General features: G+C 47.2%; 1 protein-coding gene across 1 annotated transcript in view; it reads left to right on the forward strand.

Moving 5' to 3' along the window:
* Positions 1-16,220, forward strand: part of ppp1r16b (protein phosphatase 1 regulatory subunit 16B) — a 118,255-nt gene extending 102,035 nt beyond the window's left edge. The window contains exons 6-11 of the mRNA XM_033041865.1: positions 771-895; positions 3,464-3,589; positions 4,828-4,903; positions 7,156-7,285; positions 11,424-11,595; positions 15,356-16,220. Coding sequence (XP_032897756.1) covers positions 771-895; positions 3,464-3,589; positions 4,828-4,903; positions 7,156-7,285; positions 11,424-11,595; positions 15,356-15,883 — 1,157 coding nt within the window. The 3' untranslated portion in view covers positions 15,884-16,220. The remainder of the gene's footprint in view (positions 1-770; positions 896-3,463; positions 3,590-4,827; positions 4,904-7,155; positions 7,286-11,423; positions 11,596-15,355) is intronic.
* Positions 16,221-17,090: the final 870 nt, after the last annotated feature.

The following is a 17,090-nucleotide window of genomic DNA, read 5'->3' on the forward strand; positions in this document are numbered from 1 at the left end:
CAGGGAATCAAGAACCAGAGGACATGGGTTTAAGGTGTGGGGGGAAAGATTTAATAGGAACCTGAAGGGTAACATTTTTACACAAAGGGTGGTGGGTATATGGAACAAGCTACCAGAAGAGGTAGTTGAGGCAGGTACTATCACAGTGTTTAAGAAGCATTTAAATAGGTACATGGATAAGATAGATTTAGAGGGATATGGGCCAAACGAGGGCAGGTGGGACTGGTATAGATGGGGCATGTTGGTCGGCTTGAGCAAGTTGGGCTGAAGGGCTTGTTTCCACACTGTATAACTCTATGACTCTATAACAGTACATGGTCAACGTGTCGATCCCATTAGAATTAAATTAAAAATGATCAACTGGCCACAATATTTTCATAGAAAATCAAGAAAAACAGCAGATGGTGGCAATCTGAATTTAAAAAATGAAATCAGTGCAGATACTCAACAGGTCAGGCAGCAGCTGTGGAGAGAGATTTAACGTCAGATCAAAGATCAGATAAAGATCAAAGATTCAGATAAAGATTACTGGTGCCCTGCCTTTTCTTGAATTTTCTTGAGTTTGAATTTAGTTTATTGTCACGTGTACTGAGGTACAGTGAAAAGCTTTTGTTGCATGCTAACCAGTCAGCGGAAAGAACTGGTAATTGGTACAGACAATTATCTAAACTAAACTAATACATTCACAATGAGTCTCTTTGAGGTGTATGTGTGACTGGGGCATTGTAGTGATGGTATTTATCAATCTCTCCTCTTTGACTCCTCATCAGGGATCACTCAGGAGAAGATTGACCAAATCCGCACGGCGGTGGAACAGCAGATGATTGGCGATGTCAAAGAGGCCGTTCAGAAGGGCACTGATCTCAACGCGAGAGATGCACAGGGAGCCACCTTGGTAAGTGGAGTTGTCATGATCCAGCTTCATTTGAAGATCATTCCTGCCAGTGGGATGAAGGAGAAGCTGTGTTGCAATCCACCTGACAGGGTGAAGATTATTGCATTGCATGGTAGTGTACCGCAGTGCAAGGTGGAGATTACTGCAGCATTGTTTGTAGGTTATTTTGAGAACTAAATTGGGCAAAGACGGGGCAGGCACACCTGTGCAGGTGGCCATTTTGTATTCCTCACAGCAAACCCAACACCACAATAGGTAACTTGGTGCGCTGTGCCCAAGATTTGGGAGGACACCCTGAGCTTGAAGAAGTAGCATATTATTCTGCTTGATATTGAAGTAAAAGTCAAGAGCTCGCGGTTGCTTTGACCCATATTGTCAATTTTTTTGAACAATAATCATCATTCTAGCAGTTTCTATGGCAACCATTGGACAGCACTGTGGTGCAGCAGTATAGTTGCTGCCTTACAGCGCCAGAGTCCTGGGTTCGATCCTGACCACAGATGTTGTCTGTACGGAGTTTGTGCGTTCTCCTCGTGATCGTGTGGGGTTTTTTTCCGGGTGCTCCGGTTTCTTTCGGCTTTAGGCTTTAGAGTTACAGGGTAAAACAGGCCCTTCACCTTACTGAGCCCGCGCCGACCAGGAATCGCCTCATACATTAAAACTATCCTACACACTAGGTACAGTTTACAACTTTACTGAAGCTAAATAACCTACAAACCTGTATGTCACAGGAAGAACGTACAAACTCCATACAGACAGCACCCCAGAGTCAGGATCGAACCCGGGTCCCCAGCGCTGTAACTAGGTTAGTGATAATGAGAGTAAAATGATAGAAATGATAGGGTGGTGCACTGGTACAGTTGCTACCTTACAGCACCAGAGACCCGGGTTCAATCCTGACTATGAGTGCTGTCTGTAAATTGTCACATGCGTGTAGGAAAGCACTAGTGTATGGGTGATCGCTGGTCGGTGCAGACTCGGTGGGCTGAAGAGCCTATCGCTCTCTAAACTCCCTCTCATTGCCTTTCTTAATGTCCTGTCCATCCTAAGAGGATTTGAAATGGGCCCATCCGTGACTTTCAACATAAATACTTGATATCAATTCTGAGATTAATTATCTGACATTCTGACATTATCTGAGGAAAAATGTAATTCTCATGCCTTCCTAGTGGAACAAGTAATCATTCAGTGTTAACGGGCTTGGCTGCAGCGTTTGCCTGTGGTTTGCTGCTACCCAGATATTCGGATATGTTTCAGGTAACTGTGACATAGAATTACTAAGAAGTACAAGTACCCAGCACTGTTAAAGTTAATACATGTTACCTGTAGCTGAGCTAGCCAAAACCTGAGAGGCGGCATGGTGGCACAGCGGTAGAGTTGCTGCCTTCCAGCGCCAAAGCCCCAGGTTTGATCCTCACTATGGGTGCTGTCTGTACGGAGTTTGTACGTTCTCCCCGTGAACGCCTGGGTTTTCCCCGGATGCTCCAATTACCTCCCACTAACCATAGATGTGTAGGTTTATAGATTAATTGGCATCCGTAAATTGCAAATTGTTCCTGGTGTGTAGGATAGCGTTAGTGTATGGGGTTGGTGCGGACTCAGTAGGCCGAAGGGCCTGTGTCTGGTCTGTGTCTCTAAAGTCTAAAGTAAAAGTCTATTTTCTCCATTTCAAATCTCGAAAAGGAATAGGCGCTTATACACAACTTCTATTGATGAAAGTTTAATCAGGAGGAGCAAGACACATCAAATCAGCGTATGAATGAAGCTTCACCTGTGAAGATGGAAAAACACAGAAGAGATTCAATGTAATAAATCTCACAGCTTATCAATGATCTGAGTCAAGAGTCACGTGTTTAATTGTCATATGTAATGAAATTCTTACTTGCAGCAACACAACAGGTTTGCAAACATAGTACAGGCACCTTGCGTTTTATGCACACTTGATTTTAGAATAATTACTACCAAAGTTGGATTTTAAACACTCCTATTTTCAAGAAAACGGGCTCAAAGTTCTGCCTGGCACGGTATGGCAGTGTAGCAGTGTGCAGTGCCTAGCATATGTTTCATTTACATGCTTTTTGATTTACACACTGCTTTTCATGTGTGTGATCCTCGCATTAACGCAAGGTGCCTGAACAAATTAGATAACACAATAAGCAAACAAAAAAAGTTAAATAAAATAAAAATAATCAATATAGCGCAAAGCAAAACAAGGCCGTAATCGCGAATGCAACCAAGACAGTTGGTAGTTCAAAGTTTATTTGGTGTTTGCAGTGTTCAATAGCCTGATGGCAGTCGGGAAGTTTATTAACGGGTGTTTGCCCCATTAAATAGTCACACGCTATTGTGTGGTTGAATTAATGCAACATTGAGGTAAGGCCTTTATAATGAGAAAATAAAGAATGACCAAACATGTTCTTTCATGTAAAATGCCCCTGCAGTTTGCTTTAATCTCTTTGGAAGTTCTCCTAGTTAGGCTTCTCCTCAGATGATGTTCGTTATCGTTCTGTTGCTTCTTGTCAGTGAATGACCACTTGATACCAGGTATCTGGTCTGTTTCCTCTTCAGCTACACGTGGTCGCTGCCAATGGTTACTGCACAGTTGCTGAGATACTGCTTGAACATGGAGCGAAGGTGAACATCAAGGACCGCGATGGTTGGGAGCCACTGCACGCAGCTGCCAGCTGGGGACAGGTCAGTGCTGGCAACAGATGGCGGCACAGCGGGGCAGCGGTAGAGTTGCTGCCTCACAGACCCGGGTTCGATCCTGACTATGGCTGCTGTCTGTATGGAGTTTATATGTTCTCCCTGTGACCTCATGGGATTTCTCTGGATGCTCCAGTTTCCTCCCACATTGCAAAAACGTCTGTCTACTCATGACTGAATATATTTCCAAAATGTTATCCAGTCACTTCTTAAGGACTAATGATACTGAACAGACACGTACAGGGCAAGACTTTGGTACTACAATAATAAATAAAGGGTTATATATCATGTGGAGGCTGCAGAAAGAAACAAGCAAGAATGTCTTTAAGTAAACAAAAAATACATGCTGCTTTCAGACCCAATAATCAATTCTTGTGCATAATTTAAATCCCTCATCTGGTCAATTCTTGCAAGGATAAATTCCTTGTAAGATATATGAGCACTGATAAAGAGCAAACACCACGAACTGTGATCATCTCCAACATCATGATTAATCTTCTTGTCTTTGTGAAGTTAGAAGGGGCAAGTATACAGTTGTGATCTTTTAGTTTTAGAGATACAGCATGGAAACAGGCCCTTCGTCCCACCGAGTCCACACTGACCACCAATCACCCATACACTGGTTCTATCCTACACACTAGGAACAATTTGCAGAAGCCAATTAACCTACAACCCCGCACGTCTTTGAGTTAGTTTAGTCTATTGTCCTGAGGTACAGTGAAAATCTTTTGTTGAATGAATACGTTTATTGGCCAAGTATGTACACATACAAGGAATTTGCCTTGATGCTCTGCTCGCAAGTAACAACACGACATACAGTAACAATTAAGAATGACACATAAAACATTAAACATTGATAATAAAACATTACAGTTTAAACATGTGAATGAAATAACATACGTGCAAAATGAGGCTACAGACTTTTGGTTATTGAGTAGAGCTACTACTCGTTGAAAAAAAGCTGTTTTTATGGCGGCTTTGACAGTCCGGAGTCGCCTTCCCGAGGGAATTGATTTAAAGAGTTTGTGGCCAGGGTGAGAGGGGTCAGAGATGATCTTACCCACTTGCTTCCTGGCCCTTGCACTGTACGTTCGTCAATGGGGGGGAGGATTTCTGGAGGATTTTTTGAGCAGCTGTGTTTTGAAGAGTTGGACAAAATCAATGTTGCAACTTATCTTCAAGCATGACAAATAAAACGTCTCTCATTTGCTTTTTCTTCCTCACAGATGCAAATTGCAGAATTACTGACAGCTAACGGTGCAAGCCTGAATGCCAAGACCTACTTGAAAGAAACACCAATTGGTTAGTCACATATTGGGTTTGATGGTTTGATGGAGTTTTATTTGTTACTTATGCAACTGCACAGTTTTTGCATATATTACACATGCAGGCGCCACCATTTCTGGCGCCATTATTCAAAGTTCAAAGTCCGCTCGGCCCGCGCGCTTGTACTGTACTGGAGCAGTTCCCGTGAACTGACGTCCCTCTCCTCTCCTCGCCCGGCCATCTTTGTGTTCCGGGTTCGCCTCCTGCAGCCGACCTTGAAGGCGCTGGGGGCATTACCCCGGTTCACCCTCCTTCTGGCCCTTGCTCCTCGCTTCCTACGTCTCCAGCGGCTCTCCCAGTCCCGCCGACCGACTATCTTTCCGGCAGGATTCCAGTCCCACCGACCGACGAGCCTTCCCGCGGGTTCCCGGTCCCATTTGCCTGGAGAAGTGGGGGGGGGGCAGAGACAGCAGCCATCTTGAATTACGTCTCCAATGAATACTACCCATTTCTACAGATGCACCAGAGAAAGCATCCCGTACAGACTTCTGACCGACATACACTACAAACCAACTGACTCACATGGCTATCTGGACTACACGTCTTCCCACCCTGCCCCCTGTAAAGAACTCCATCCCCTACTCCCAATTCCTCCGCCTATGCCGCATCTGCTCCCAGGATGAGACGTTCCACAGCAGGGCATCGGAAATGTCCTCGTTCTTCAGGGAACGGGGATTCCCCTCCGCCACCATAGATGAGGCTCGCACCAGGGTCTCATCCATACCCCGCAACACTGCTCTCTCTCCCCATCCCCGCACTCGCAACAAGGGCAGAGTCCCCCTAGTCCTCACCTTTCACCCCACCAGCCGGCAAATAGAACAAATAATCCTCCGCCATTTCCGCCACCTCCAACGTGACCCCACCACTCGCCACATCTTCCCATCTCCCCCTATGTCTGCCTTCCGCGAAGACCGCTCCCTCCGCAACTCCCTTGTCAATTCTTCCCTTCCCTCCAGTACCACCCCCTCCCCGGGCACTTTCCGTTGCAACCGCAAGAAATGCAACACCTGTCCCTTCACCTCCCCCCTCGACTCCATTCAAGGACCCAAGCAGTCGTTCCAGGTGCGACAAAGGTTCACCTGTATCTCCTCCAACCTCATCTACTGCATCCGCTGCTCTAGATGTCAGCTGATTTACATCGGGGAGACTAAGCGGAGGTTGGGCGATCGTTTCGCCGAACACCTCCGCTCAGTCCGCAATAACCTACCTGAACTCCCGGTGGCTCAGCACTTCAACTCCCCCTCCCATTCCCAATCCGACCTCTCTGTCCTGGGTCTCCTCCATTGCCAGAGTGAGCAACACGGAAATTGGAGGAACAGCACCTCATATTCCGCCTGGGTTGCTTGCGTCCAGATGGCATGAACGTTGAATTCTCCCAGTTTTGCTAGCCCTTGCTGTCTCCTCCCCTTCCTTAACCCTCGAGCAGTCTCCTCCCATCCCCCCGCCCTCGGGCTCCTCCTCCTCCCTTTTTCCTTCCTTCTCCCCCCCACCTCCCATCAGTCTGAAGAAGGGTTTCGGCCCGAAACGTCGCCTATTTCCTTCGCTCCATAGATGCTGCTGCACCCGCTGAGTTCTCCAGCATTTTTGTGTACCGTCCAATCCCATTACTGCTTGTTTTGTTCACTGCTCTGTCCAAATGGCATGAAATTGCAGAGTGTCGTGAACGCAGCCCAGTTATCAAGCACACACCCCCCCCCCCCCCCCCCACCCCCAACGACTTAATCTACAAGTGGAATTTAGAAGGATGAGGGGGGTACCTCATTGAAACTTACCAAATAATGGATGTGGAGAGGATGTTTCTGCTGGTGGGAGAGACTAGGATCAGAGGCCGTAGTTCTCCGACAGCCCTTCTCACTCCAAAAATAGTTTAGTTTAGTTTAGACATACAGCGTGGAAACAGGCCCTTCGCCCCACTGGGTCCGCGCGCACATTAACCCTGCACATTAACACTATCCTACACACACTAGGGACAATTTTTACATTTGCCAAGCCAATTAACTTACAAACCTGTATGTCTTTGGAGTGGGGGAGGAAACCGAAGATCTCGGCGAAAACCCACGCAGGTCACGGGGAGAACGTGCAAACTCCGTACCCATAGTCAGGATCGAACCCGGGTCTCTGTCGCTGCATTCGCCACTGTGGCCGCCCATGTTTGGTGTTTACGCTATATTGTGAGGAGATTGACTCAGCCTTTGCTATACCCGTCTTGTGTTAAATTCCCGTTGCAGATCTTTGTGAGGATGAAGAGTTCAGGACGTTGCTACGACAGCTCAAACACAAACATGAAAACATCCAGAAGTCGCAGGGAAAGAACAAGTCGTCTCTGACCAGGAGAACATCTAGTGCTGGAAGCCGAGGGTCGGTAGAGTAAAACCTTCCAAACCCCCTCCTCCCGTACCCAGGGCAGGTGACTAACCCTCAGCAGACCATGCCAGTGGAGGCTGAGGTTCACAGCTGTCTCGGAGTCAGGAACTACGTACCAAAATATGGGCTGACATCTTGCTTTCACTGCAACTGTGTGAAAGGACTGTAGATAGACACAAAGTGCTGGTGTAACTTAGCGGCAGCATCTCTGGGGATAAAGGATGGGTGACATTTAAGATCGGAACCCTTCTTCAGACTGAAAGTAGAGGGGGGAGGGGACTGGGCGGGGGGGGGGGGGGGGTTCTAGAGGTAGAAAAAAGATAGAACAAATCAGGGCCAGCAACAGATGACCAAGGAAAGTTGGAGCCAATAATGGCCCAGTGTTGGCTGGGGAAGAGGTCATGACAAAGGGAGACAGGGATGCAACAACTTGGATGAGGGAGGGGGGAGAGAGGGAATGCAGGGGTTCCTTGAAATTAGAGTAAATACTATCGGTTTAGTCCCCTTACTTCTCAATCCAGTATGGAAAAAGGCCATTCAGCCCACTGGGTCCATGTTGACTCATTTACATTAATCCCATTGTTTTATTCTTCGCGTATTATCTTCAATTTGTCCAAATTGTACAATTTCCTGTACACTGAGGCGGATTTACAGAGGCTGATTATGCATTTAGAGTTTATAAATACAGCATGGAAACAGGCCATTCGGCCCATCGAGTCCACGCCGACCATCGGTCACCTGTTCACATTAGTTCCATGTTATTCCATTTTCTCATCCACTCCCTACACACTGAGGGCAATTTACAGAGGTCAACTATCCTACAAATCCAAACATCTTTGGGATGCGGGAGGAAACTGGCGCACCAGAAGGAAACGCACGCAGTTGTGGGAGAACGTGCAAGCTCCACACAGGCAGCACCCAAGGTCCGGATCGAACCCGTGTCTCTGGCGCTATGAGGCAGCAGCTGTGCCATTGTGCTGCCCATATATGCCTTGGGACTTTCCTTAATGCTACTCTCCAAGGAGATTTCATTTGTCTGACTCGGTCTGAAAAAGGGTTCCATCCTGAAACATCACCTATTCCTTTTCTCCAGAGATGCTGCCTGCTGAGATACTCCAACATTTTCGGTCTATCTTCGGTATAAATCAGCATCTGCAGTTCCTTCCTACACATTTCATTTCCCCTTTTTAGCCTTCCTGGTTCCCTTTTTAAGTTCTTTCCTGCTTCCTTGATATTCCTTAAGGGCCCTGTCCAATTTCCTCTTCCTAAATGTTACGTAAGCTTCATTTTTAACTTTGACTAAATTTGCACCATTTTTTGACAAAACTTGCCATCCTTGTTTTTCTTCCTCTCAGAAACATGTTGATCTTGAATTCTAACCCAGCGGGCCTTTAAAAAACTCCCATTGTCAGATGTGGATTCACTCAGTGAGACTAGAGTAATGTGGAAACAAAGAATTACAGATGCTGGTTTATATCAGATAGGCACAAAGTGCTGCAGTAACTCAGTGGGTCAGGCAGCATCTCTGGAGGGAAAGGATAAGTGACATTTCCAACCTCCTCATCCACCCCCTACACACCAGGGGCAATTTACAGATGCCAATTAACGAACAAACCCGCATTTCTTTGGGATGTGGGAGGAATCCAGAGCACCTGGAGGAAACCCACACAGTCACAGGGGGATCATGTAAACTCCACACAGATAAAAGAAGGGTCCTGACCCAAAACCTATCACGTATCTTTTTCCTCCAGAGATGCCGCCTGACCTGCTGAGTTACCCCGGCACTTTGTGTCTATCTAAGAGTAGAGTTATGTGCTGTATCTGTCTGTGAGAAGGATTGTTCAGTCGTGGTGATAGCACCATAGTATGTTTTATGTAGAACTTGAGGCCGGCACAGTAGTTCAGGGGTAGAGGTGCTGCCTTACAGCACCAGAGACCCAGGTTCAATCCTGACCACGGGTGTTGTCTGAACGGAGTTTGTACGTTCAACCAGTGACCGCGTGGGTTTTCTCCAGGTGCTCCAGTTTCCTCCCACACTCCAAAGACGTGCAGGTTTGTAGGTTAATTGGCTTCTGTAAATTGTCTCTAGTGTTTAGGATAGAACTAGTGGCAGATTGGTCGCTGGTCAGGGGGCTCGGTGGGCCGAAGGGCCAGTTTCCATGCTGTGTATCTAAAAATATAGCAACTCATTTAACCGGATGATTTATGACAGTGTGTATACTCGGTACAAATCTCCTCCCACAGTTCTGCTTATCCATCTGTACCTCCTATTCTCGGCCAGCTTTCAATTGGGTTTTTCTACGATGGTCATCTCATCTGGTAACGGGTTCCCATTCTGAACATTGCCAGGGTAAAGTACGATCTTCCTGACTTCCCCTTTGGAGTTGTTTCTGCCTATTATACTGAAATAAAAAATATAATGGAAAATGAGAGACATGCAGCAAAGAACAAAGCCCTGAAGCTGTCGGTCCGTGTGTTAATGTAAAGACCAGGATACTGTGGTGAATGCATTACACAGCCTTGGACCACATTACACATTAAAGGAGGAGCCGGACAATGGAAACAGAAAACGGACCACATTACACCTGTCCTTAAATCTTTGCACTGGCTCCCTGTGTGTAAGAGGATAGATTTTAAAATTCTGTTACTGACCTACAAGGCACTGAATGGTCTAGGTCCAAAATACATCTCTGACCTACTTGTTGTATATGAGGTGCCTAGACTCCTCAGGTCCTCAGGTCTTCAGGGACAGGTTTACTCTGTGTTCCCAGGGTCAGAACTAAAAAGGCTGAAGCAGCATTGGGTTTTTATGCTCCACACCTGTGGAACAAGCTCCCTGAACACCTGAGATGGGCACAGACTGTAAGCACATTTAAATCAGGCCTAAAAACACTGTTGTTTACTATAGCTTTTCAATAACCCGACATGCAGGTAATCTTAACCGTCTAATTTTAACCCTTTTATGTGCTTTTTAAAATCGTTTTATTGTTTCATTGACGTTGTTTTATTATTCATACATTTGTCGTATTGCTTATTTTGCAATTTTTAATTATTGACTATTTTATTTTTTCTTTCCTGTAAAGCACCTTGAATTGCTGTTTGCACGAATGGTGCTATACAAATAAATTTGCCTTGCCTTGCCTTGCCTTGTGTTTGCACAGAAGATAGGCACAAAAAGCTGAACGGAAACCTCTGGAGACTTTGCGCCCCACCCAAGGTTTCCGTGCGGTTCCCGGAGGTTTTTGTCAGTCTCCCTACCTGCTTCCACTACCTGCAACCCCCGGCAACCACCTGCAACCTCCAGGAACCGCACGGAAACCTTGGGTGGGGCGCAAAGTCTCCAGAGGTTTCCGTTCAGGTTTCCTAAGTGGGACAGGGACATAACTCAGCGGGTCAGGCAGCATCTCTGGAGAAAAGGAATAGGTGATGGTTTTGGGTCGAGACCCTTCTTCAGACTGAGAGTCAGGGGAGAGGGAAACGAGAGATATAGACGGTGATGTCGTGAGATATAGAACAAATTAATGAAAGATATGCAAAAAAGTAACGATGATCAAGTTCATTGTTAGCTGTGGGTTGGGTGAAAATGAGTTATACAATGAAACTCACCAGGACGACATTGAAACTAGTACAACGACTAGGGTAGGGGGATGGACGGAGAGAGAGGAGATGCAAGGGTTACTTGAAGTTAGAGAAATAAATATTCACACCGCTGGGTTGCAAGCTGCGCAAGCAAAATATGAGGTGCTGTTCCTCCAATTTGCATTTGCCCTTGCTCTGACAATGGAGGAGGCCCAGGACAGAAAGGTCAGTGTAGGAATGGGAAGGGGAGTTAAAGTGTTTGGCAACCAGGAGATCAGGCAGCCCCAGGAGGACTGAGCGAAGGTGTTCAGCGAAACGATCGCCCAGTCTACGTTTGGTCTCGCCGATGTATAATAGTCCACACCTGGAACAAGGGATAAAGTAGATGAGGTTGGAGGAGGTGCAAGTGGACCTCTGCCTCACCTGAAGGGACTGTCGGAGGTCCCTGGACAAAGGACTTATGGGGACAGCAGTTGCATGTGTTTGCACAGTCTGCGCAGACCGACGGTCAACTTTGAGCTCGCAGTGATGCAGCCCTCCTGTTTCCTTTCAGAACAGTGGTGCGGAGAGCCAGCGTGTGTGACCGGAATAATTTGTACAGGAAGGAGTGTGAGCAGGAAGCAATTATCTGGCAGCAGATGGGACGGAAAGAAATGGAGAAGGACGCGGCCAGCAGCGATGGAGAGGATAAAGATTCATCCAAAGATCAGGAGAACGTGATGCCGGTAATGACTTCAACTAAAGTGTTGCAGAGAGTAACCACTCTGGCCATTTGGCCTGAACACCTGCTTGAGATCAAGTCTGATCCAATCTTAGCCTCAATGCCATTTTTCTGCCAGTTCTCTATAACCCTTGACTCTACCAATATCCTCTGTCTCGATCTATTGAATGATTGAGTTTAGTTTATAGACACATAATGCTGGAGTAACTCAATGGTACAACAGGTAGCATCTCTGGAGAAAAGGAATAGAAACCCTTCTTCAGACTCGAGTTTAGTCTAGTTTAATTTAGTTGTGTTTAGTATATTGTTGTCACATGTACCGAGGTACAGTGAAAAGCTTTTTTGTTGCATGCTATCCAGTCAGTGGAAAGACTATACACGATTACCATCAAGGCGTCCACAGTGTACAGGTACAGGATGAAGGGTAACATGTTTAGTGCAAGATAAAGTCCAGTGAAGTCCGATCAAAGATAGTTTGAGGGTCCCCAATGAGGTAGATAGTAGTTCAGGAAAGCTCTCTAGTTGGTGATAGGATGGTTCAGTTGCCTGATAACAGCTGGGAAGAAACTCTGGGAGAGATAATACCAAGGATTCATGACCCTCATACAGCAGACCTCAGCCAGGCAGTACACAAGTGTTGCCACATATTGGCACCGACAAAGTTTCAAAAGTTCACTGATCGGCCTATCTACTGCCTCCCGCCGCACGAGACAGCTCCCCCCCCCCCCCACTGGGACCCCCTCTTGATCTCGACGGCCCTCAATGACTACCCCCCCCGGGCCCCCCAATTTTTCTCAACTGTCCACCTCGCTCATTGAATTGGAGAACTCAATGTTCATACCATTGGGTTGTAAGCTACTCAAGCGGAATATGAGGTGCTCTTCCTCCGGTTTGACTGTGTAAACACTCTGGCCTCAATCCAGCAATGGGGGAGGCCCAGGACAGAAAGGTCAGGATGAGAATGGGAAGGAGAGTTAAAATGGTTAGGAACCAGGAGACTGCAGAGCTCCAAGTTCGCCACTAGATGGCAGACATCTCAAGACAATCCCGGGCCGAACATTGCAGTTAATAGAATATGAAAAAGTGTTCATGGTGCACTTGCAAATAGATTATGTGAAGCATTGGACTTGGGTGGAAACATCATGAGCTATCTGAATCTTCAACTGATTTTCCCACCATCTCAAAGTAAAATCCACATCATTATCCCATTCTTTAGTCCATCGGGTGCTTATCAGCAATGTTGTTAGTTTAGTTTAGATATACAGCGCGGAAACAGGCCTTTCGCCCCTCTGCGCCCGCACGAGGCATCAACTCTACTGTTGCGCCACTGTGCCATCTCAATGCTTAGAGAGTCTCTCCCCTCTGTCCACTGTTTCGTTACACAGGTCCACCACTGATTTTACAGCAAATGGTTGTCCGGCACCTCCTTTAATACGGACAAATTACGAGAGCGCACTTGAAATCCCCCTTGGAAGTCCCTCCCGAAAATGTGGAACCTAGGTCTGGTGAGGCAGCCGATGTCAACCTTCATCGCGACTTCTTATCTAAATGGTGGCCGATTAGGAAAAGGGGAGATGCAACGAGACCTGGGTGTCATGGTACACCAGTCATTGAAAGTAGGCATGTAGGTGCAGCAGGCAGTGAAGAAAGCAAATGGTATGTTAGCATTCATAGCAAAAGGATTTGAGTATAGGAGCAGGGAGGTTCTACTGCAGTTGTGCAGGGTGTTGGTGAGACCACACCTGGAGTATTGCGTACAGTTTTGGTCTCCAAATCTGAGGAAGGACATTATTGCCATAGAGGGAGTGCAGAGAAGGTTCACCAGACTTATTCCTGGGATGTCAGGACTTTCATATGAAGAAAGACTGGATAGACTTGGCTTGTACTTGCTAGAATTTAGGAGATTGAGGGGGGATCTTATAGAAACTTACAAAATTCTTAAGGGGTTGGACAGGCTAGATGCAGGAAGATTATTCCCGATGTTGGGGAAGTCCAGGACAAGGGGTCACAGCTTAAGGATAGAGGGGAAATCCTTTAGGACCGAGATGAGAAAATCATTTTTCACACAGAGAGTGGTGAATCTCTGGAACTCTCTGCCACAGAAGGTAGTTGAGGCCAGTTCATTGGCTATATTTAAGAGGGAGTTAGATGTGGCCCTTGTGGCTAGGGGGATCAGGGGGTATGGAGAGAAGGCAGGTACGGAATACTGAGTTGGATGATCAGCCATGATCATATTGAATGGCGGTGCAGGCTCGAAGGGCCGAATGGCCTACTCCTGCACCTATTTTCTATGCTTCTATGTTTCCGTGGCCGATCGGCGGGTCGAATTTGCCTCCTGTGGCCGGGGCTCTGGAACTCCAGCTCAGCCGGAGATGGCTGATCCGTTCCCATAGACGACTTCCGAGGCCCACTTTGCGGGGCTGGTATCGACACTCCTCGACAGCCTAGGTGGACCGTTCTAGTATCGTTGGACTCCTCTCACAGGCCGTGACTTCTGTTGATCCGGCAAAACATAAACGAGAAAGGCTCTGGAACCAAGGGTGATGGATAATCGGTGGTGGACCCACATCTATGCATGGTACATCTGATCTGTTTGAATAGCATGCAAAGCAAAGCTTTTCACATGTACTTCGGTAGATATGGCAATAATAATAAACCTAAACCTAAACCTAAACACACTGAATGGAGAGCGGATCACCCCTTCCCCAGCTAACAATGACCCATTGTGGGCTCCACCCTTCCTTGGTCACCTGTTGCTTGCTCTGATTTGTTCTGACCTTTTCCATCCCCTCTACTTTCAGTCTGAAGAAGGGTTCTGGCCCAAAACGTCAACCATCCATTTTCTCCAGAGACACTGCCTGTCCCGCTGAGTTACTCCAGCACTTTGTGTTTTCTTCAGTATAAACTAGCATCTGCAGCTCCTTTCCACACCGTTTTAGGAAGTTCCCCTCAATGCCAATATTCCAGTACCACTTAACAGAAATTTTTTTAAATTTCACACCATTTGCCCAAGTACATTTACGAGGGTGTTGCCAGGACTAGAGGGTCCGTCCGAGCTATAGGGAGAGGTTGAGTAGGCTGGGTCTCTATTCCTTGGAGCGCAGGAGGATGAGGGGTGATCTTATAGAGGTGTATAAAATCATGAGGGAAATAAATCCGGTGGATGCACAGAGTCTCTTGCCCAGAGTGGGGGAATCGAGGACCCGAGGACATAGGTTCAAGGCAAAGGGGAAAAGATTTAATAGGAATCTGAGGGGTAACCTTTTCACACAAAGGGTGGTGGGTGTATGGAACAAGCTGCCAGAGGAGGTAGTTGAGGCTGGGACTATCCCAACGTTTAAGAAACAGTTAGACAGGTACACAAAAATGCTGGAGAAACTCAGCGGGTGCAGCAGCATCTATGGAGCGAAGGAAATAGGCAACGTTTCGGGCCGAAACGTTGCCTATTTCCTTCGCTCCATAGATGCTGCTGCACCCGCTGAGTTTCTCCAGCATTTCTGTGTACCTTCGATCTTCCAGCATCTGCAGTTCCTTCTTAAACAGTTAGACAGGTACATGGATAGGACAGGTTTGGAGAGATATGAGCCAAACGCAGGCAGGTGGGACTAGAGTAGCTGGGACATTGTTGGCCGGTGTGGGCAAGTTGGGTCGAAGGGCCTGTTTCTACGCTGTATCACTCTATGACTCTACTGCCAATTACTTTTATTCTGTTGAGTTTGGTTGGCGTTGGAAAGTAATCCGTTCCTCTCCTGTTTTAAACATAGGACCAACCCAAGGCCTCGCAGACCAGTGAGGTGGAACAAACAGAATCCATGGAAAAGCCGTCAGATGCCGGTGGGGGAAGCAACAAGCTATTGGATCCTGGTGGGGGAAGCAACAGTGCGATCTCTACTCCGGCCTCCCAGCGTTCAGCCTCTCGGCCCCCCACCGCAGCGGACAAGGTGAACGGACAGGTTCCACATGAGAGTTGCGACGTGAGCCCTTCGCCGCAGCTCAGCGGGGACAGGAGCTGCCAGACGTTGTCAGAGCTGAAGAGGCAGCGGGCAGCGGCCAAACCGAGGAAGCAGTTGTCTCAGGATGCCGCGCTGCCAAACGGCCAGAGTAGTGTCTCGGAAAGTGACCGACTGCCGCCAAAGAGCTGCCTGGTGGGCTCGCCAAGGACATCAGCGCTCAGTTCCAACGGTAGCTCCGTCTACCACCCTCACCGCGGCGGCGACCCTCCGATACTCAGACTTAAGGCACCATCGGAGGAGCCGGAGGTGAAGAGACAGGGCTGCTGTAGGATTGTGTGATGGCGGAGAAGGAACGGGAAGAGAAAGCTGCTGCTTCAAGTTGCATTTGATGGAAACGGCTGCTTGGGAGACAAGGTTGGCATTGGGACTTCCACCTGAAAATACTGGCACGAGACTGTTAACTTAAGCACTATTTTAATGCAATGACTGTGGAGTTCTTCATACTGTTGGGGTAAGAGTGAATGACTGAGTAATTGACTGGAACTTTTAACTCTCCATAGGATACAGGTTGCGCATTGTATCTTCTGGAGTTACAATAGACAATAGGTGCAGGAGCAGGCCATTCGGCCCCTCGAGCCAGCACCGCCATTCACTGTGATCATGGCGGATCATCCACAATCAGCACCACGTTCCTGCCTTCTCCCCCTATCCCCTGACTCCGCTATCTTTAAGAGCCCTATCTAACTCTCTCTTGAAAGCATCCAGAGAATCGGCCTCCACTGCCTTCTGAGGCAGAGAATTCCACAGATTCGCAACTCTCTGGGTGAAAAAGTTTTTCCTCATCTCTGTTCGAAATGGCCTACCCCTTATTCTTAAACTGTGGCCTAACTATTCAACAGGTTAAGGGTTACTGCATGGAATTCCTAATCATCCAGCAGTTATAAGTCACATACTGTGCACTGTCTGGACTTGCTAATCCAAGTTTCCATTCTACTGTACGTCATTCTTGATTCTTTGAGACAAACATTTCAAGGGAATATGTCTCTGTTACTCTAAGGTTAATTCAATGGTGTCAAAATCAGTGCCCATTCATCTGCTCCATACAGCTGACGGAAATCAGTGAGTAGGAAGGAACTGCAGAGGCTGGTTTACACCGAAGATAGATACAAAATGCTGGAGTAACTCAGAGGGTCAGGCAGCATCTCTGGAGAAAAAGCAATAGGTGACGTTTCGGTTCAGAACCCTTTTTCAGACCCCTTCAAGTCTGAAGAAGGTTCTTGACCCGAGAGTAGACAAAAATGCTGGAGAAACTCAGCGGGTGAGGCAGCCTCTATGGAGCGAAGGAAATAGGCAACGTTTCGGGCCGAAACCCTTCTTCAAACCCAAGGCGTCACTTATTCTTCTTTCTCCAGAGATGCTGCCTGACCCACTGAATTACTCCAGCAATTCGTATCTATCTTCGGTGTAAACCAGCATTTGCAGTTCCGTCTTTGATGGAAATAAATGTCGGTTTTAAACAGTATAATTTCAAGTAGGATTTTAAAGA

Source organism: Amblyraja radiata, chromosome 23, assembly GCF_010909765.2.
Source record: "Amblyraja radiata isolate CabotCenter1 chromosome 23, sAmbRad1.1.pri, whole genome shotgun sequence".
Classification (NCBI taxonomy): Eukaryota; Metazoa; Chordata; class Chondrichthyes; order Rajiformes; family Rajidae; genus Amblyraja; species Amblyraja radiata.